General features: G+C 31.9%; 1 protein-coding gene across 2 annotated transcripts in view; it reads left to right on the forward strand.

The window, feature by feature from the left end:
• Window positions 1-22,292, forward strand: part of LOC127713041 (fucolectin-like) — a 73,339-nt gene extending 51,047 nt beyond the window's left edge. The window contains exon 4 of one of the 2 annotated variants that reach the window (XM_052219642.1): window positions 21,725-22,292. In XM_052219642.1, coding sequence (XP_052075602.1) covers window positions 21,725-21,972 — 248 coding nt within the window. In that variant the 3' untranslated portion in view covers window positions 21,973-22,292. The remainder of the gene's footprint in view (window positions 1-21,724) is intronic. The other variant, XM_052219643.1, reaches the window with a different exon arrangement.
• The last annotated feature ends 1,529 nt before the right edge of the window (window positions 22,293-23,821 follow it).

A 23,821-nucleotide genomic window follows, 5' to 3' on the forward strand; every position in this document is an offset into this window, starting at 1 on the left:
ATTCGAGTAAGTTCTTTGTGACTGAATCTTTAAGTTGTTCTTTTTTGCAGTTGCATGATCGAATAGCCCTCATTACATGTGCAATGTCTATTCGTGTTATCATTTGGATCAACTGCTTCAATTCTCCTCATAGCTTTTTGGAGGATATCATCAACATCTGCTTTAAAGTTCTCCATTGAGTATGCAATTTGCAATTGCTGAAGTGTTGGAAGCTTTTGCACGGCAATGTTAGTGGGTCCATTCCTGCTTTGTAGTGGTCACAATCAAGACTAGTCTCCGGATATCGAGACAGCGCGTCAGCGTTGCTATGGTCTTTTCCAATTCGATGCTGTAATAATATGTCTTGTTATAGGGCTTGGGGATCACGTTTGAAATGGCTTTTATCACCGCCAATATAACATCCCGTTGGCTGTGTTGTCGAGGTAGCTGGTTTTTGATCTTTCAGCATAGGCCTTTCTGAAAGATCTCGTAGTGCTTTGATTTCATTCTGTAAACTTTTATTTTCTGGTTTCCGAAATGAAGTTGCCAACTGCCTAACGGTTTCCATCTCTTCAATCTGGTCCTGACTGTTTTCCTCTTTGTCATTCTCATCTTTCCATGTAACGCGTCTGGACCTTTGATTTGTATTATATTTCTCCCCAACGTAGCATCACTAGTAACGGGTTTTACTACTGAAACGGTCATTTTAAACTGAACAACTCTTAAATGCCTGAATTTACCGCAAGGGAAAATGTCAAGATCTTTTTCAGTTGTTCAGTACATGTTCAGTACACTAACTACTGCGATCGATTAAGTACCAGTTAGTACTGGTTCAGGTAATTAAGAAAAAACGCCTAGCGTTAAATCTAGTACTGACAAGTACATTTTAGTATACTTCAGTTCATCGATAGAATCGTTGTCCAGTACTTTTCAGTGTATCAAAATAATATGAGGATAGCTTCCCTTTGATTAGCAGAGGAATCGAAATAAAAAAATTTAAAAAAAAGCGAAAAAAAAAATTGAATGAATAAATATAAAGACACATGATCGGCAACGGGACTGTAGATACACGGTTTTGTTAACATGCGTTTCATTTTCATAAATTGGTAATTTATAACATAGATAATAACTGTTAAAATATTTGTATGAAAATAGCAATAACCAGAGACATATATGTCTCTGCAATAACCAAATAACATTCTAATAATTATTCTTTAATGGTTATGCAAATATAAAATATTGATGACTGTAAACTGAGACTACAGCTGTAAATCGATTTCCGTAAAGATTAGAATGATGAAAAATCCCGATAGCTTTCGAAAATATCAACGCTATGATTTCGCGCCGTTTGTCTGGTCTTTAAGTAGTTTTTTGCTGTGTCCGACTGAATTAACGTAAGTATATATTTTGAAAACATTTTGACAGTTTCGATTGATATACATTCCTTACTTTACACAAGGATTTGCTATACATCATTAATGAATGATCATTATCTGTTTATATCGACGACTTTCAGAAGAAAAGGGGTTTGGTTATAATACACCTGTTCATTGAAATTCCTGTTCTTCGAAATTTAAAACAAAATAATCTAAAACGAGCAGCTGATCAATATCAAGCATTAATAGTATAAAATTTAGCCTTAACATCAAAATAAACATGGACAGCAGGGGCGGATCCAGCCATTTCTAAAAGGGGGTTCCATACCCAGGATAAAGGGGTTCCAACCTTATGTCCCCATTCAAAAGCATTGATCGTCAAAAAAGGGGGGTTCCAACATATCCTCATATTATTTTGATACACTGGGCAGCTCACAGTGGTGGATCCAGAAATTTTCATAGGTAGGGGTCCACTGACTGCCGAAGAGGGGGCTCCGCTCCAGTCATGCTTCAGTGATTCCCTATACATGTATAATCAACCAAATTTTCCCACAAAAGGCGGGGCCCAGGCCCCCTGCCCCCCCTAAATCCGCCTCTGGCTCAGCTGGGTAACATTATCAGTGACGAGCATAATTTAACAAGGGAGCTGCCTGTCGGACCTAGACCATGTAGACTATTTTATTAGTGTAATAGTCCAAAATCGGACGAATAGAACTTAACATTGTTTTATATGGATTAAGTAAAGCATTTGCTTTCAATGGTTGTTCAACATTTTATTTATACAACATCAGAAGTTTTCTTTTAAGAAGGAGTTACCGAACAGCTACCCCGCGCAATCGGTTCCTACTGTGACATATTAACATAAGCATTGTGACATATGAAATTTACTGGAAAGTGCATAAACTCAATAGTCGTCTATTTTGATGTAAAAAAATCACTTTGTTATGTAAAAGTGGCAACTTTAACCTATAGATCTATCTGTATATTTAACATGCTACTAAATTATATTCCAATCTTAATTGTCTAGGATTGTCAGTTTTACTAGCAAAGGTTTGGTGGTTCTGTCATGGCTCTCCAACTTCCTCCACCAATATACACAGACCTCCAGGAAATAGCACAATCATGACAATAATCATAATAGTGCTGAAAGTGGCGTTAAACACCAATCAATCAAAATATATCTTTAATCATGATAATGCTTTTCAGGAATTTGTTTACCTACACTGACCTATTTTGCTTGTTAATCTAAACCTATAGGAAGTTATGTGTTTTCAATACTCGATGATTTTTAAATTTGTATGGGGAAAACAACACACAATGATACACAGAAGAAGAGAAGGCTGTATACCGGTAGTTTATTGAAGAATTTAGCGTCACACCTAATTCTTTATATGTTTTTGAAATTTATGAATTTCCTGTGAAGTTGAACTGTACATCAATCTGTTGACTAGCTATTCAATGATCAGTCTGGAAGATAGTCTCATTGGAGATCATACCACATCTCTTTATAATCTTTTGAATAGTGCACTTGAGATAAAGTATGATTTAAATTATAACATAATCTCAAAGGCCTTTAGTTTTCTCATTTAACATGTTTAAACTGTTTCGCATTTTTCATGTTGGACATTAAACATTTTATAGCTGACTATATATATTATAATACATTATGGGGGTTTTCATTGTTGAAGGTCGTTTGGCGACTTATGTATACACGTAATTGCTTATATCTTTGCCATTTGAACTCTGGTTTATGGTTGTCTCATTAGAAATCATGCCACATCTCCTGATTTTCAAAATTAGAACATAATTTAACTCATGGCATTAGTTTTCTCTTATGAAAATTTCAGAATTTGTCATGCTGTGCCTTTCATTCTCACCACACAATACGGTATGGGTTCTGGTCATTGTTGATTATTGTACAGTGCCTTATAGTTGTTAACATCCTCGTCCTTAAGTCTCGGGTGGATGGTTTCTCATTTACAATCATACAACATCTCCTTATCTACTATATCCATGTTTATTACCAGTTGCCCTAGACAAAAGGGTACAGTAGAAGTGATCATTTAAGTTATGAGATAAATTTGTCTTTGATTTACCATATTTATATGTTTTAAGTAAATTTCTTATTTTCTTGAACAATTGTATGTAAAACAACTTTGATATCTACTTATTTGTCATAAAATTCATCATGTTCATAATTATCTTGAAAATAAGCTAATTAATACAATGTTGGTTTCAATATTAATTTTAAAGTTAATTTGTTCCTGAAAAATATTTTTTATATCTAATGTGTCTAATACATGTACACATATTCATGATGTATTATCATGATTATATATTTACTGAAAATGAATTCATAACCATACAAAAGTGAAATTAGAATAGGTAATAATCGGGATATTAACATTGTATTTGTAATTATCAGAAATGATATACATATACATACTTTAAATGCCATAGGTAATAAACAGATGTCAACAAAACAGTAAATTGTCTTGAGGGGTGAATTACAAAGGGTCATACATGTAGGTATCGCACACAACTATGATTTCCACAAATGTTAAATTGCACCCTTTTTCATGTACCTGCTCACATAATTTTACTGGATATTCAAAACAATTTGAAAAAGAAGTATGAAGCAACATGCTACATGTATATTGTATTATGTTAAGAAATGCATTTATAAAGGTTATATTGGGTATTCATTTATCAACTTAAACATTGGTTAAAACTGCAAAACATTAATTATTGCAAAATGTAATGATGAAAGAAATTAAAAAAAAAAAAAAAAGTCAAATGAAACCCAGGGTTTTCTGATTAATTTTAGAAGGAAATTATAGCTATTTTAGTTTGCTGACTTGAGGTAAAGTTTTCCCATAACATATATTTGTACTAGGACAAAGATCATAAAATTAACCAGAGACAATTTTATTCTATAATTGTGATATAATTTGTCCCAAAAGTAGTTCAGCACATTGTTAAAATATTTATGATATTGTTGAGAAAGAGCAGGTGGGATTTTTATACGACGGCAAAAAAAATGTTTGCGTTGTATAATGCTATGATGTCATCGTCATCCGAAGACACATTTGGTTTCCGGACAATAACTTAAGTTTAAGTGAATGGATCTCTATGAATTTTTCGACTAGGTCTCGACTTTACTTAATTAGTCTGATTCAGTACTTAATGATCTTGGTGTAGTCTGAAATGGTCTCAACCAAGGCTCGACCAGTCTCGACTCAGTCTTAACCAGTCTCGACCTGTCTCGACTAGTCTGGACCTTCAAATTTAGTCTTCACTGGTATAAATCAGCCCATCTAACTAAATTAAATAAAGATCTTACAAAATTCCAGTTTATTTGTTAGCTTGATTCATTGCTGTGAAATGAAAGAATTTAATTAATAGGTAAAAAAAAAAATGATTAAATTCAGATATGCATCTTTAATTTTTTTTATAACTTTTTCAAATCAACTTGGATTTTCATAAAACTATACAGCTACCTTGGTAATATATTAATCTTACTGAATCCCAGGTTGTTAAGAAGTTTGGTGTATTGCTGTCAAATTTAAGAATTAAATTAATCTAGGTAAAAAAAGCTAGGATTTGCAGTTCGGACAAAATAGAGATAGTAAACTTTAATTTTTTTTATAACTTTTTCAAATCAACTAGGATTTTCATCAAACTATACAACTATCTTAGTAGTATATTGATCTTACTGAATCATAGGTCATTATGTAGTTTGGTGTATTGCTGTAAAATTTAAGGATTAAATTAATCTAGGTAAAAAAAAGCTTGAATTTGCATTTCGGACTATATTCAGATAGTACACTTTAAATCTTTTTATAACTTTTTCAAATCAACTTGGATTTTCATCAAACTATACAGCTATCTTAGTAATATATTGATCTTACTAAATCATAGGTCATTATGTAGTTTGGTGTATTGCTGTCAAATTTAAGGATTAAATTAATCTAGGTAAAAAAGCTAGAATTTGGAGTTAGGACTATATTCAGATAGTACACTTTAATTCTTTTAATAACTTTTTCAAATCAACTTGGATTTTCATCGAACTATACAGCTACCTTGGTAATATATTGATCTTACTGAATCAAAGGTCATTATGTAGTTTGGTGTATTGCTGTCAAATTTAATCTAGGTAAAAAAAGCTAGGATTTGCAATTTTGGACAAAATTCAGATAGTACACTTTAATTTTTTTTATAACTTTTTCAAATCAACTTGGATTTTCATCAAACTATGCAGCTATATATGTAATATATTGATCTTACTAAATCACAGGTCATTATGTAGTTTGGTGCATTGCTGTCAAATTTAAGAATTAAATTAATCTAGGTAAAAAAAGGTTGAATTTGCAGTTCGGACTATATTCAGATAGTACACTTTAATTCTTTTTATAACTTTTTCAAATCAACTTAGATTTTCATCTAACTATACAGCTACCTTGGTAATATATTAATCTTTACTGAATCCCAGGTTGTTAAGAAGTTTGGTGTATTGCTGTCAAATTTAAGGATTAAATTAATCTAGGTAAAAAAAGCTTGAATTTGCAGTTCAGACTATATTCAGATAGTACACTTTAATTCTTTTTATAACTTTTTCAAATCAACTTAGATTTTCATCTAACTATACAGCTACCTTGGTAATATATTATTCTCACTGAATCCCAGGTTTTTAAGAAGAATGGTTGAGACTAGTCGAGTAAAATGTGTGCTCGACTTTACTGGTCGAGCACAAAAACTGGTCTTTTCAGACTCAGAGCAGTTTGTAGTGAAGGTTTGAAGGGTCCAAAATTAAACTTTGTTTGATTTCAACTAAAATTGAATTATTGGTGATTTTTTTATATGCTGAATCTAACCATGTTGTTAGATTTTGGATATCAGACCATTCTAAGTAAATTAAATGTCCCATTTCAAATTTTTAAGATCATTGACCACATTTATTTTGTGTCAGAAACCTATATTATGTCAAACATTTGATCACAATCCAAATTCAGACTATCCAGCTTGAATATTGTGTCCAAACTTGCCCCAACTGTTCAGGGTTTGACCTCTGCGGTCGTATCAGGCTGCGCTCAGCGAAGCATTTTATTTAATTTTCATTTATTGTCTAATTGAAATGCAGTATGAAATAACTGTGTTCTAGGGCCATGCTTGAATGCTTTCTCCTACCTAAATAAAAGTTGTTGTAATTGTGATTTTCTTCTTGGCATATAATTTTAGAGTACTAGTACTTACAATATTTGTTACACAAAACATATATAAACTAAAGAAACAAGTCCATTCTTAATATCATATATATGTTTTTTTGTAGATGATTCCCAGCTAGAAAAATAAAGCAGTCTACAAATGATAAATGTGCACTTATGATTTGTAGGAAATATAGACAGATGTCAATTGTGGATGAATTCATAATTTTGTGTATATTATTTATTGTTTTTGGAAAAATGAATAGCTCAAACAGCATTGTACAGTACCATGAAGTGATGTTGGGATTAAACTGGACAAGAAGCAAATAGTACATTGAATAAATAGCACACTTATAATTTGTTAGGAAGATCATACAACTGGATGGCTGTTAATACCTGGGATAATTATTCATTTGAAATAGCAATTTGGAATTATAAGTATTCAAAGTCTTAGTGCATATATTTGTAGTGTATCATCATGCTCATACATGTATCTGAATTTAATCGTACCTTGGAATAATAAAATTTCATAGATTCAGTGAATATTTATATTATAGTACACCTGAATTTTCTGGATATGTTGCAATGTTTACCGCCAATTGACTGCTTACTGTGCTTAAAGTCTAAATGTGTACCGATACATGTATTTCTGATAATCTTAATTACAAATGCACTGTTTATAACCAAACTGGCATTTTATTCTGGTCAAGCATATTAACAATACTTCAAAGTATCATTTTATTTATATGACCATTGATCACAGCTATGTTTGCTTTTAAACAAAATTCAGACAACAATAAATATTCAATTACATGTACATGTAATTATATTCATGATATTGTAGTCTTGTATAATATAAATGAAGGAGATGTGGTATGATTGCCAGTGAGATAACTATCAACCAGAGACCAAATATGATGTTGCAACAAACAACCGCTAAAAATGTGCCTACCAAATTTAAGTAAGGGTGATTGTAAGTTAGTTTCTTATTCTAGACTTAAAATTAGTATTTGCTACTCCTCAGTATACATGACGAAGCATGTAGCATTCAAGAAAAGAGTTGAATGTCTTTCAGCAAACTATTTCTTTTTTTGAGGTAGCATGCTTAAAATCTAGTTAAACCTAGATCAGTCTACTACAAATTAAAGCAGGTTTCTTACATACATGTATAAAAATGGTGTCCATAATATGCATAGTGTTTTCCATTGATGTAAAGCCACCTTCATTCATTGGAACAGAAAAAAAAACATGTGAATACCAGTGTTAATAGAGGTCACCAGCTGGGGTCGAAGTCACATAAAAAAAGTTCAGTTAAGGCTATGATACAATACCAGTAATGCATAGATGGTAATAGTATGTCCCATTATTTGACCAGATTGAAGAAGTCCAAAACTTTCTTGTAGTCTGGATGGGGGCTCCTTAAACATGTTAATTTTTGTATTCTTTAAATTTGTAGACCATTTTTCCTCATCTTTGAAAAAAGTGTTAATTCAGTTTAAATTCTTTTGAAAATCATTTTTAAATTACTATTAGATTTTATTTAATTAGTTATACAAATGTATGATTTCTTTATTCTGTACTTCATTCATTTCTGTAATCAGTATTGTAATTTTTATTTACAGCCTTTATTCTTTATACTTTGGCTCCCCATTTTTCTCTATTCTTTATATTTTTTTGCCATTATTCTAGATTGATTTAACCCCATCCAGACCTACATTACTGCCAAGTCTTATATTTTTAGCAAATTCCGTTCAGGAAAAATTGTATTCTTGTGGATATTTAATTTAGTGGGTTTGCCAACGTCTAAATATAATTCTTTAGAAAATGTGTACTTCGTTGAACATTTAATTTTGTGCTTTATCTATTACCATGAAATCCAATATTTGGTATCCCAAACACTAATGAATCCAAAGTAGCAGACATCTAACCATCAACCAAAAATTAACAAATGTCTTAAGGTCAACATATACTTGTAAAAAAGTTTTTTGGAAATTTTAACTAGAGAATAAAAAAAAATTAGATGTGGTATAGTTGCCAATGAGACAAAGACCCACCAGAGACTATATGACCTAGAAGTTACCAACAGACAACTATATATAGTTCACCGTACGGCATACAGCAGTGAGTAAAACCAAGAATGTATATATAAATCAGTGGCGGATCCAGAAATTTTCATAAGAGGGGGCCCGCTCCAGTCATACTTCAGTGATTCCCTATATAATCAACCAAATTTTTCCCAGAAAAGGGGGGGCCCGGGCCCCTTGAAAAAACCCTCTAAATCCGCCTCTGCTAATCCTTGGCAAAACCCAAACAGCATATTTTCTCCAAACAAAATTTGGTCACGAAGATTGAACCTCCCCGACTGTAATTTTGTAAAATAACCTATTTTATCTCGATTATGATTCATTACATGCACTTAGTCCAATAATATAAGACTTCGGAGTTTCATATCATTTACATTCAACGTTTTTTATCGGATATTTTTTTTTTACTATCAATGTTGAAACCCGTTTTTTTTTTACTATCAATGTTGAAACCCGTTTTTTTTTACTATCAATGTTGAAACCCGTCCAACCTAAAAACCCGTTTCAACATTGATAGTAAAAAAAAAATTATTCGATAAAAAACGTTGAATGTAAATGATATGAAACTCCGAAGTCTTATGTTATAGGACTACACATGCACTGTGTTTCTTATTTGAGTCTCGTAGAGATTCACACGATACATAGACCTCTCAATTTGCATTTGTAGTGAATAAAATTTCAGTTTTCAACTGATTTTAACGGTTCATGTAACCACGTTCCTCCTTGCTCTTTTACCAAAGACGAACACCTAAAAATACAATTGTATGTACCACCAAACGTTTACAAATGGTTTATGGTGTTTAAGCATTTATGGATATATTTTTAATCATATACAAATATGTTGTTAATATCTGTTTCCTTGTCAACCATGTCAACAGAAACCACTTATAACTACAACAAACACATTTTCGGGAGACGGATTTATAAAAGTTTTTCCAAACTTGTTTCCGAATCCCATATTTGAATTTCATGTACCATTGTACTCCTTAATTGTTATAATTTTTCATTAATAAATACTGTTTAAACTAAACACATTTAATTTGCCGCAAACTTAATATTCACTACAGTTATGCCGTCGACTGGTTAAATCCTTCGGCCATCGGATGCCAAAAGCAAAACAAATGAAATCGGTTAACAGGTTTTAAATTATTTTTTGTAAATAATCTGTGAAAGGAAACCCCTATAAATACAAGACAAGACAAAGACAAAATATTTTATTTCCTCAGACACAAACGTGTACAAGCGGCCTAAACATGATAAAGTATACACATAAATCGACAGCAGAGTAATGTATAATAGCACGTGATTTTCATGACATTGAGATATATACATTATATGTTACCTATTAAGTTTAAAGGATTACATTTGTACAGATATCTTCCTATTTATTCCAGTGATTGTGAGTACCTAAATATATATATAATGTATAAAAATTGTATCTACAACACATAAGTAATCTTTCTAAGAAAAGTACATACTTTCCTTTACACCTTTATGTTGCACAATGAAAGTGAACCGATTAATTTCTGCCTTGAAGGATATTGTAAGTAATAATTAGGTACGAGATTTTGTCTAAGAAGTGACATACTAGGATGTGAACAAACACACATATAATGATATTCGTCGCCAATATTTTGATTACATAGATGACATATCCTATTTTCTTTAAAAATATTTTTCCATCCATACAAGACACGGGCTATGATTACCCGCAAAGAGTAACAATAAGAAATAAATAACCAAATATATGTGATAATTTAATAAATTCCAAACAAGGTAAAATTGTCCGTTCGCTGTTACATGTAACAGGATGAATAATATATCGGTATAAGCCAGTTCGGCATTTCTATGGATTACACGTCAGTATGACAGCAACCAAACGACAAAGGACATCTTGAGAGCAGCATGGAGTATTCCAACAAAAGACCGGAGTATATAGACATGATAGAATACCGGTATAGCAAGTTCTAAATCGTCCAAAGTTTATAAAAAATGAAAACAACATGTAAATAATTTAATGTGTATTAATGTCAATATCAAATTGTGAATAAGTCAAACAAAAACAATCAAAAATCTGAGACGATGGTCAGTTTCTTTCTTTGAAACAGGTTTACGTCTATCAAAATCACTCACAAGAGTTTTTGTGTCGGACATATATTTGTATCCATCCAAGCACGGTATATTAAAAATAAGGAGATGTGGTATGATTGCCAATGAGACACCTATCCACCTAAGTTCATCGGAAGTGGATGTAAACAATTATAGGCAACCACGCGGCCTCCAACAATGAGAAAAACCCATATAATAGGCCCCGAAATGAAAAATATGAATAAATAAATTGAGAAAAACAATTTACCAAACACAAATTTGAAGGGCATGAACCAACAACAACCACCGAACTACAGGCGGGGTTAAACGTGTTTTCCCTTTTTTTTTACCTAGGGCAGTGGGGTAACAGTACAACATAAGAACAAAATATAAAAATCAGTCAAAAAAGTCTTAACTCATCAGATCAATACAAAGTAGAAAAACATCTAACAAAAACACAGACTCGACGTGGCATGGTATTTATATATCCCCCACAAAGTCAGATCTGTACTCAGCAGTTACTGGCAGCTAATTCAAAGCCAATAATAATAAAAAAAAAAAACAATGTATATAGGATGATCACGCGTGTTAAAATCCTGGACAAGTCTACCTTTTTATTCATAACAAATTACTTATTTGTTTGTGTGTGTAAAAGAGGGGATTCCTTTATTTGATACACTTGATTTTTTATCAACAGGATAAAATGGCCTGAGACATTACACCTGATGCACCGGCGGGGTAAAGCCAGTGCTTGGACACATACAAACCTTTGCAAGAACACTTTTGAGGGGTCCTAAAATGATATGTTGCAGGGCACTCACTTCCCACATAATACTTTGACGGATGACGGTTAAAATATTTGCTCTTCATCACGGTTGACTTACTTTGCAAACCTCATTTTTATTGTTCTTGATCACTGAAATATTTGTCACTGGATATTTGAAAAAAAGATCACAATGATCGAATTCGTTCCAGTCAATTTTAGATATGAATATTGTGGATGGTTAAAAGTAAATTATATCGATTGAAGAAAAATAGTAGACAAAAAGGTATATGTTAACAAAGAATACAAAATATATACCATTACAAACCGAACCACAGACTGTGAAAAAAAGTGACGCGTCATAAAATCGACATAACAGGTTATATCTCTTTGATACTATATAAGCTAGATTAAGATTTCTGATTTTTTTTTCGTACCAAGCTACTTTCAAATAATTTATTTTTTGTCGTGATTTTTTTTATATAAATTTAAATTTAAAATGAATGGCAAATACTTTCAATCTGACTAGTTCTTTTTCTTTCTCCCGGATCATTTTTTTTTTCAGAAAAAAAAACATAACCCCCTTTAATTGTCTGTCCCTATGAACAAATTACACGAGGAGCTATATGAGCAAATTGGACCGTTTTTCATATTTTAAAGATATTATAAATACATGTACATGTATATCTTAAGACCAGAGACATATAATACAATATAAATGTCTCTGTTAAGACTAATAAAGTTGAATAACGACAACGTTACTAGCAACCTAAAATACAAATGGATATTAACCAGTAAAATGCCCAAGACTCTTTAAAGTTATCGTATATGCACACAGGACGGATATATCTATTCGTTGCACGCTGTTTATTTTAGTAGTAAATTTTGGTAGATTTTGAAAACGAACTTCGAGAGATATTTATTATATTTATAAAATAATGAGGGCACGTGTCACTGATTACACAACTACTCAGCCGTGAATTATCCAATCAACAAAATTGATTGGATTATCCTTATTGTTTATAAATATTATGTTATTAGAACAGTGTTTTGACTAAAATTGAATTATACATGTTATACGATGTTTTTAAGTTGTTTCGGAATTGTTTAATGTTACATGTATTAAATTTACTTTATGCGTAGTGCATTTTTACGATTATGAAGTAAAAAATAAAAACTCCCACTCCATGCATTTTAATACAGTTTCTCTTATGATCGTGACCTGTTATGTATTTCTTGCATGAAGACATATTTCTCGTATCACACTGCACGGAGATACAAAAAACTTTAATTTTGATTATCAGAAAAATACCTAAATATGATAAACGACAGAAACTGAGAGGAAAGCGGAGATAAATTAATATTTCAGAATTTATCTAAATTCATTCAAGGCTTGTAATACTGGACAAGAACAATTTTAATAAGAAATTAAATCTTACTATATGAGATTTGATCATATGAAAATCGAATTTTGATAAGTACAGTAAGTTCAAGAAATGTATTACTGGACAAGAATGAGATTTAATGACGAAATATTTTTTTAGATAAAATTTGCATATGTAAGCTGTCTATTAATAATGTTCAACGCTATCAGGGGTTACAAGAAAGGAGTAGGCCCGGTAAGACCCCATTTTTACCCCAAAATATAGCATTTTTACAAATTTGTTAAAATTTAAGCTTTTAGCTATTTATTGGAAATCCTAATACCTTCGTTACATAAATATTGGTTGTTTTTTTACCATACAATGCACATGCATCAGGTACTAGCATCATTAATTCATGCAAAATTATTAAAATTTTCACAATTTGAACATTTGTGCTAATTTTTAGACGGTTTTTGTCTAAATTAAAAGTGGTCGCACTTGTGTTCAGTCTTAATATTTAGATATATGTTGTATTTGATGATATTACATCAGATATATCAAGGTTGAGACTGAACACGAATGCGGCCACTTTCATTTTAGACAAAAAAAAAACATCTGAAAAGTGACGTTTTGTGGCATATTTGATAGATTTTCATACTTAAGCTTGAATTTCAGCGTCTTTAATGACCAAATCAGTTAAAATATTTTACAAAAAACTAATTGAATCGACTGAAGTAGACACTTAAGTGTTTAAAAAATATAAAAAATCTTTCATCAGATGTAAGTCAAATTTTAGGCCAAAATTAGCCCTTACCGGACCTTCTCCTTTTAGGGGGGGGGGGATTAAAGACTATGCAAAAACAGTCTAACTTGCGAAGCCTATTTTGATATTCTATATTACAAAAAATAGTGATTCTTTTTGTAGATTTAGAACTTTGAACACAAAAATTTCTATTGAAATTGGTAGATGGCAAAATAATAAGAGAGAAAATTTTATTTGTACTTTATGTAACTCCGGTGATATTGGCGACGAGTTTCATTATTTTTTAGAATGTTCGGCAATAGACAAAAAGAAACAAACGCTGTTTTGATCCCCAAGAACGCCACAATTGGCAATGAATTTTACCGATATTTTTTAACGTTTTCGAATGAAATAAATTGAATGGAAAATTTCCCGACTTTGTGAAGATTTCTCAATTGGCTTCAATATTTACAAACAAAATAAAAAGTTTATTTAACGTACATTTTTGCAAAAACAGTATGTTTATTATTTTTCAAAGGGAAACCTTTTTCGTTTGCCAAGTTTACTTGTATGTGTTTATTACCATCACTAATCACAGTGAAACTCCTAATTATTAAAGATCAAACGACCTAATCAACATGATAATTGGTTATGCATATCCCCAAAAACGGCACGTGTCGATAAAAACTTAAATAACTTTTCAAATATTGAATTGATTTTATGAAAACAAAAATTATAAGATCAAAAATTATATTATCTATCGAATGCATACCCTTAACGCACACTAAAACATCTATTACATGTCCTGAGTGCACTTTGTATGTTCTGAGCGGTATTTAGACGTACCGTAATGTTAGTGGCCGAATAAGGCTAATTCGATAACCAGGTGTTTAGTGTTCGGTGACCCGTATCGGCGCACACTATGTATATGTAAGAGAATGATAATCCCTTTCTTCATGAATAAGTACGAGCGTTAGCGAGTACTTATCATGAAGTAAGGGATTATCATTCTCTTACAAACTTAGAATATTGTAAAGTGCTCAAGGCTCAAATGATCTATTCAAGAATTAGTTTCATTGTCAGTGCAATGTTTATAATTGATGCATGACTTCCTTTTTCGGCATGTCATTTATGGATAAGTTTTAGTGATGTGAGGACTTTCTTATCATTTGGGAAATATTTTTAAAAAAAAATGCGTTATAGATATTAGGTGACACAACAGTAGAAAGAAAAGGTAGGAATTGTATGTTTCCTGATTGTGAGTATGAACGTAAATTATTTAATATTTTAGTGAGGAATTATCATTTTTTATTTACAGTTAAAATCAATTAATACATTTGAGTTACAACTAAATTTTATTTCACAGCCAATAAGATTTAGGTTTTTTTTATCTGAAAGAATTTTTTTATCTTTTTTTTGCATTGCTTTGGTATTGTTTAATTTTATAGTAATTTGAAGTTATTAATATTTTCATAATAAAATTCGATTCACGGTACCAATTTTACTGCACCAGTAAACTTCAACTTATTTTGAGATTTTTGTTTGTTTCACAATTCAACTTTTAGTCAGTTTCAATCACTGTGTGATAAATCCTTTCAATCTGATAAATGTGCTTCGGGGCAGTTGTAACTCATTTATAGAAACTCTTTGTTTTGAACTGTAAATAGACCCAAATAATAAGATAATCCCTTACTAAGAACATGATTTACATTCATTCTTCACAATTAAGAGGCATCCAATTGTACAATTTCATTGGTCAAGAGTACTTTGCTATATTCTAAACATGCATGTATCAGACAAATTAACAAAAAATCTAATCGCCAACCCAATCAAGGATGTCCACCTCGGCTTTAAATCACATGTTACAGTCGGTTGAAAGTTACCTGTGTATATTTAGTTCTAACTTTTAATCTAAAAAAAAAAAAAGAAATGCATGCATATGCACAAGCCTTACATGTTTGGACATTTTATTTCTACAAATTACCAAACTATTTCAACTCTCTTCTCGAATGTACTTTTAAGGATAATGATACAATTTTAAAAAAGGGGGTTAAAATAGTCAGTTTTAAAACATGCTATGGTGACCTTCTGCTGTTGTCTGTTCTGTGGTCGGGTTGTTGTCTCTTTGACACATTCCCCATTTCCATTCTCAATTTTATCGTGTTACCATTAAAAAGACAAACTATACAAGAACTGCATATAAGGTTTAGACATAGGCTTTCCATGAAGATTATATAAAATTAGATCATGATAACTTGTATGTATACCTATGGAAGATTTGCATGTACTTTCACGGCAATGGCTGCATGACTGCATTCTCTATAGACGACACGTTGATGATCATATTTTTTTTGGAAAATTGAAATTATCCCACACCAAATTTACTCTTTTTAAACACTTATTTCCTAAATGAATTCATATTATACACAGACCTTGCTGAGTGAACATGTTTAACTTGAGATAGAGATTCTGAATAAGCATTATTTTTAAAACATCTTCACAAAAAAAAGAATCACAGTATCACAGCTTCACGTGTTACGGTCTATATATAAATATATACTTACTTTGAGCTTCAAAATCATAATATCATTTATGAAAATGATCGATTGATAATTGCTTAACGTCCAGTGGCAAATATTACATGCATGTTCAGAATTTTTTTTATAAAAATAAAATGGGCGTTGATGGCAGATATTTCATTGTTTCCGTTAAATTAATTCTCAACTGTTATACACTATATGGGTAAACCTGTCTACTGTTATTGACTGTATGTTGGTCTTGTGATGTCTTCTGCATATTGTTTTCGTGGGGTTGCTGTCTTTTCACTTATACCCAATATATTCTTACAAATGTACATTGAATTTCATACTTGTCGGGTTGTTAAAATAATTGAATGTCGTGGTAACGAGCAGTATTTTAAAGTATAATCGTGGAATAAAAACTTTACATACTTGGACATTGCGCATTTTCTTGATCAATATAACTGACAAATAAAACCCTCAAAAATTCGATTCATTTTTACTGTTAATTTTCACTGAAAAGAACAATTTAAACACAACACGTGAGAAAATAAACTGAAGCTTCAAACAAAAGTGTACATTATATAATAATAAAATATTTCAGACTGTCTGATGGAAGAGTTAATGTTTATATTTCGGTTTAACGTAAACAGAAACATTAGTTCATCAATATTATCATTTATTATACATAACCGCTGGCAGTGACATTTTTTTCAAAATATAAATAAGGAGATGTTGTACGATGCCAATAAGACAAATTTCAATCAGAGTTTCAATGACAAATATATCAGCAATTATATGCCTTCAACCAATACAGGCATGTACAGACCGAATAATCTGTTTCTTGTGTGTTTATACTTGTCATTTCATATTTAATTTGTCAACCGACCAGAGGAGGGACGACATTCTGCATACGACACGCATATTGGACTTATATTATCGATCGGTCGCAGTCACCTGGACAATGGAAATTTGTTGGATGATATTATACACATAAGCAATAATATACATTTGTGATGATTATATAATATACATACATGTATACATAATAATAGAATTTGGTATTTGTCATTATTTGCCGGGTATATACGAATTTATCCCTTTATCAAACTGCTATTTTCCGGGTGCTTTTTTTGTACGGCATGGACATTATAATTGAATACTCGTTTATTAAAGTAATTTTAACAAATTTTGGGTTTTTATTTTGGTCAAAATTTTATTTTATACAAGATTATAGATATTAGACTCTTTTTTTCATTTGTCATTAAAAAAAAAAGAAAAACACCTGAAAACAAGTAAAATACGAAGCCAACCAATATCCAAATTAAACATGTAATTTAAAAAACAAAAAGCTATCTTACATGTTTTGTTTTGTTTTTTTTTTCGGGGGGGGGGGGGGGGTGTGATCATTTTTATTTCAATTATCTTGAATATCTAAAATACGCAATTCATGGTATTTGTTGCTAAGGTTTACGTATTTACGTATTTACTCACGGATTTGACAACTATTTTTTGACATTTTATTTGAAAATCGTCGTTTTTTAGCGACTCATTATGCAGCAACGAATGGAGACTTAAGGAGCCTTTTATGTTTTATGCTGTATAAACAATATTCTTTAACGGTTATAAATTTCGATTCTTTTTTACTCGCTAACTAACGAAGTATTAATAAAAGCTTGTGTCTAGTATTTTTACAGACCTCGAATAAAAAATTCCTGTCATTACGGAACATAATCTTTATAGATACACTTTACCAAAAAGAAGTAAAAAAGTTATTTTCGATCATCAATATTTCTTTCCATTTGGAAACTTGCTATATTTTTATGATTGCAATAGAGTATATTTGATATTAAAACATGAACAAATATACATTGCAAATTGAATGATATTCAATGAATTTTAATCTCATAAAACTACATGTCATAGTTAAAGTTAAAATTGATTTTTACAATAATAAAGTCTTATTGTCAAGTCCGAATTAATCAATTGAGTATACATTTTTTAAAGGTTAAAAGTTGTAGAATTTTACCGAAAGCCGTTAAAGCTAGGTAAATTTGTACGCAATTCCGAAAAAACATATTTCATTTTAGTTGTAATTTATGCTCATTTAACCCTCACATATATTTTATTTTGGACAATTGAACAAAGCAAACAAATTTTCACGGAAGGACATGAATATAATTGAGAAATCAGGGTATTACAAACAAGCTCGAATAAAGGGAGACACGCCTTATTAATCTGCACAAACAATTTTATGTCAAAATTGATAGATTTACCTGGTACTGGATGCTACTGAAAACTCCCAATCAACTATTTTATCGATGAACTGACGTGTACTAAAATGTACTAAACAGTACTGGATTTAACGCTACGGGTTTTTTCTTAATTACCTAAACCAGTACTGACTGGTACTTAATCGATCGCGATAGTTAGTGTACTGAACATGTACTGAACAACTGAAAAAGATCTTGACATTTTTCCTTGCGGTAAATTCAGGCATTTAAGAGTTGTTCAGTTTAAAATGACCGTTTCAGTAGTAAAACCCGTTACTAGTGCATGCTAATTGTGTTACAGTTGTACAACAATATCTAGTGCTGAAGATACAGCTTACGTTGTCGCGTTAAAGTTTCATATGCTATCTCATGTTTCTTATGGCCCTTCAAAAAGTGTTCTGCTGCTAATTCCTCTTGTAGTTCGATACTTTATATACATAGCTACTTGTTGGGTATGCTCTAGAAACTAATCGCCTGACTTCTTAAGCAAACTCTTCATTCTTTTCATTCTGTTGTCTAATATAGGATAGGTGTTTTCGTGCAGTGGTAGGAGGCTCTTTTCCCCTGAACCTGTTTTGTATATGACGCGACAGGGACTCAAAATTGTCTCTCTCCTGTCGCGGAATTCCATGTACATATCTTACTTCTCCTCCTCTCTCCATTCGTTTGTACTAGCTGCTCTGTTGAATGGGATAATGAATCCTTAATGAAGTTTTTGGCGGGGAACGTCATTCTTTATTACTTTTGCTCTTGTCTGCTGTGTTTTGTTACTACTGTTAATTGCTGCATTTTCACTAGAAGAGATTGCTGCATTCTCCCTAGAAGACGAAGGTTGTATGTTTCTGGTGGAATTCAGTCTAGTATTTGTGCCCGTAGGCGTTGACTCCCATCCTTGTATAGTACATAACAATGGTCTGAAACCGATGTAATTTGTTGATTCTTTGCGTATTGATGACAATGGTGTGTATGAAATTGCAGCTGACCTGGGACTGACTGTTCCCGTGACCGAACTGCAAACTCCCGAACTATCTGTCATCATCTAAATTCTGTGACGGTAGCCTAGGACTGTTCCCACAACCAAACTGTGAATATCCTGTTGGGTTATCATCTAAAATGAATGAAGATGGTCTGGGACTGTTCCAACGACCGAACTGTAAATCTGATGTCAGATTATTATCTTGATTGAACAGAGATAGTCTGGGTTTCCCGCTTGACCAATATAAAAATTGGCTTGTTTTCACACAAATTAGGGTCTCGATGTTTATCATTAGCATCATAGAATCCATACTTTTGGCAAGGAGAAGATCCAAGAAAATCCTCATCTGTGTGATCGGAAGTGCTGGTTCCTGTGCTCCTAAGGTCCGATTTTATTGTCTCTGGTTCTGTATCCGGTTCTGCAAAAATGTATCGTTTAACACTTCCAAAGTTCAACTTTGTTAGTGGAGTAGTTGCATTGTATTGGCAGACATCTAATCTTGTTTCCTAACCATATAAGTCATGGTGTCAGCCAAGGTTTCCGTGTCGTTACCCATTCTTTCTTACGCGTTCAGCATTTTAATGCCTAATTGATCACCATTTGATTGGGAATCTTCACTTAGTTTTCTATCAGAACCTGTCTCAATGGTTGTTTTAAATTCTGTTTCTCGATTGTCATTCATATCTGCTGTTTATTTGCAATATACAAAGACTGTAATTCCTGCAGATCACCGTGTACTGAAAATTATTCCTTGTCTAACCACCACTCCTGGCATATGTCGAGTTGCAGCCTTCTCAGCCACTTCTGTGCCAATATTTCGCTATGATGCAACCCGTCTCTTAGCTGGTGGAAATTAATATGTTGTCTGTTATGTGATCTTGTTTTGATAATATATGTCTGAAATTTAAGCGTATTCCTCCCCATGTATGTGTTTAACTGTTCAATTTGTGTGTTCAAAAGCTTAACTCCCTGTTTGAAGAACTCATCTGTTTTAAAAAAAAATCCGGTTTGTTATGTCACTATCCTGATTATAGATTGCCGCAGAATAAGGTGGAATGCAAACTTATTATAGTTCCTTCTTATTGAAAAAGAAAGTCTATAATTCTACTGAACTGAACAAATATTTTGTCAGTAGCTTCCCCTAAATTTATGTTCCTCTTATCAACGTAAACTTTTGACTGTAAAATCCTTTCTGTGATGTCACAAGTTCCCAGCCAAACAAACAAGACCACTGAACCTTTCTTCTGTAACACGAACCCCACCAAAAACTGGGGGTGATCCCAGGTGCTCCGGAAGGGTGAGCAGATCCTGCTCTACATGTGGCACCCGTCGTGTTGCTTATGTTATTACAAATCCGGTAAATAGTGTAATTCGGTAGGTCACATTCGTGAAAAGGGAAGGGTATTGTAGATACGACATAAGGAACATATCCGATATCATCTGTGAAACAGTTATTCCATAACGGTCAACCAACTCGTGATGGAGTCCGTAGAAAAGCATTGCACGGATAAAACTAACAGAGGATACCGAATATCTGACAAAAATGTCAGAAAAAGATTAGCAAACATCTTTAACATGCCAGCGAATTCAATGTTTTGCTGCTTACCAGTACTTGCATCTCGCAAATAACTTTCTCTTGAAGTATCAGATTTGAAAAAATCCAAAAGTTGTTATTCAGAATATTTACAAATTCTTGCGATATTTGTTTGAAAACAGTAATGAAATATATATTAAGGTGAGAGTTGCCATTGAAAGATTTTGACATGCATTGGCTCTCCATATACACCAATTAAATTACAACAGTTCGCGATCAACACAAACTGGTCAAAATTCGAGCAAGCTAATAAAAAATATTCAAATAATCGACTTATTTTCTTCATAAAATCAAAGATTCTCTTAATAAGCATAGCCGAAACGATATTGCTCAAATTATAGACACATTTGCAGATCGGTCCCTTCGAAGAAATGTGCTTCTTGATTAATGTACATCATACATAAAATAATATCGACCTGTTGAATTGTAAATTACTTGTACCTGTATATTCTCAATAATAATATTCAACTGGACTTTCAGCAAACAACAATTTTACCACGACTGATAAACGTGGCTCATTATCATGTCTCGCTTCAAGAAACTCGTCAGTGGTTGTCAAGCTTTCATCTGCTTTATTCAGAATCCGTTGTTCATTATCCTCAATCTAGTGTGATATCAACTATTTGGCCTTGAAAATTGATTTAATCTGCAAATTGTATAAAACGGTGGCTCCTGATACTGTACGCAGTATCCTCGTGTTAGACAAATAAAATCTCTTATCAATAGAATAAATAATTGTTTATAATTTTTTTTCTTTTGAAGATTTTTCAAGCACTTATACTACATATGCATGTGGAAAAATCGGATACGGATATATTGGTCCTGTCCTAGAGACATCTGTAGCACAACATGACATTCAGTGTACTAGAAGGTGCATCACAAATACAGCCTGTGCCGCAGCAGAGTATGACAAGAAAACAAATGTCTGTACATTGAAAGGTCAATGTACAAATGACACTCAGTCGTCTTTTTTCCCAGACACCTACAAACATGTATTTTTCATTCAATAGGATATTGGTTTGCAAGCAACCTCTATATCATTTATATGGGCAAAATAATATCAACTTTACTGCATATGCACTTTATATTGACAATATACAAATCTTATTTTTTAACCACACAGTTCATTTTAATGAATAATGTTTACTCCACTTAATCAAAAACCTTTCTGCTTGTACAAGCCTAAATGTTTAAGGGCTATAAACTTTTATTTTACACTGAGTAATCTTTTATTTAATTGATTTGAGAATAAAAAAAAATGTATTATTTCACCATTGTTGTTTGTACATATTAATGTTAATGCTGTCAATATATTATGCTTTCTTTGCTTTCGGAGAATAAATCTGTTTTTGCTTTCATTCAGTGTTATTTGTATGCAAGATAACCATCAGCGCACAAATAATTTTGACTTTATGTAAATCATTTACAAATTGTCTTTTGAAAAAATTTGCAAAGCAGAACAATAGATACGTCCAAACACTATGCATTATTAGCAGGATGTTTCTTACACATTACCTTATTGTAACTTCGCATAGTATAGGACGTTACTACCTTTTTTTAATGACAAGGCTCTTTGACAGCAACATATTCAACGCACAAGTGATAAACCCTATCCCCTCGGTCTTAAAATCAAGTGCAAACCAAGACCGTTCAAATCTTCCACCTATAGATACATTAATCGTTAACTTACTCTACTCGTCGTTGATCATTCTAGTAATATTGAATTCATCTAGTCATGTACCAGTCAGAATCTACCACAAATGTTATACATATCATTATTTCCTACTATAGATTGTAATAACTAATATACACCTATTTACTAGAGAAAAAAGTAAAATCACAAATAAAAAAACTCCGAGGAAAATTAAAAACGGAAAGTCCCCAATCAAATGGCAAAATCAAAAGCTCAAACACTTCAAACGAATGTATAACAACTGTCATATTCCTGACTTGGTCACACCTTCACTTGATATTAGTTTTTTTTTAAATAAACCTCAAAAATACCTTCTCTTAATTTTGATATAAAAAGAAACTTCCAAACAACTTTTCTCACGATCCTGGCATTAATTCACTTACAGCAGTAATATTCAATTAGCTTTAAAATGTGCAAATTCATACTATATTCCATTCATATTATCTTTTCATATTACAGAAGAGAGACTTATGATACCAAACGGTAACTTTACCAAATAGTTTAATCATATTGATAAATTAGAAACAATTTTAAATAAAAATAGATAACCGATTATGATATTTTGACTGATTTTGAATTCACATTGCTTTGTGTAATTAAAGCAAGTTTGTGTACTATTGTTTGTCTGCTTGTCTTTTTCGTTTTTAACCATGGCGTTGTCAGTTTATTTTCGACTTATGAGTTTGAATGTCCCTCTGGTGTCTATCACCTCTCTTTTTCTACATCTTGTCTTGTTGATATTTTTTCCGGTTTAGTGGTATTCTTTATCTACTGTAGCTTTCGCCAAACCTGCAAAATTGCGTAAAAGCATAAACAAAGGGCAATTACTCTTTCAATTAGTCGACCGAAAATATATGCCATATGATATATTTTCAGATCTTCTCCTGCTGAACTTATTTGATATTTAAAATTATTTTCAAAATATCTAGTGTTTTTAAGATAAAAGGCCAAAAGCAAAAAAAAAGTCAAATTCAAGGACAATAACTCCTACACGGACTCAACTGACGATTCAGTTATACATCTTATCTTATAATGTACTGATAATTTTTAAGTTTTTTGTTTTTTTCTGTTTTATAGATTTCAAAAGATGAGGCTAGAAAGATCAAAATAATAAAAATTCGTCATTTGAGGACAATAACTCAATTCATATGAGAGTAGTTTAACGC

The sequence above is a fragment of the Mytilus californianus genome, unplaced genomic scaffold, assembly GCF_021869535.1.
Source record: "Mytilus californianus isolate M0D057914Y unplaced genomic scaffold, xbMytCali1.0.p SCAF_8, whole genome shotgun sequence".
NCBI classification, from domain to species: Eukaryota; Metazoa; Mollusca; class Bivalvia; order Mytilida; family Mytilidae; genus Mytilus; species Mytilus californianus.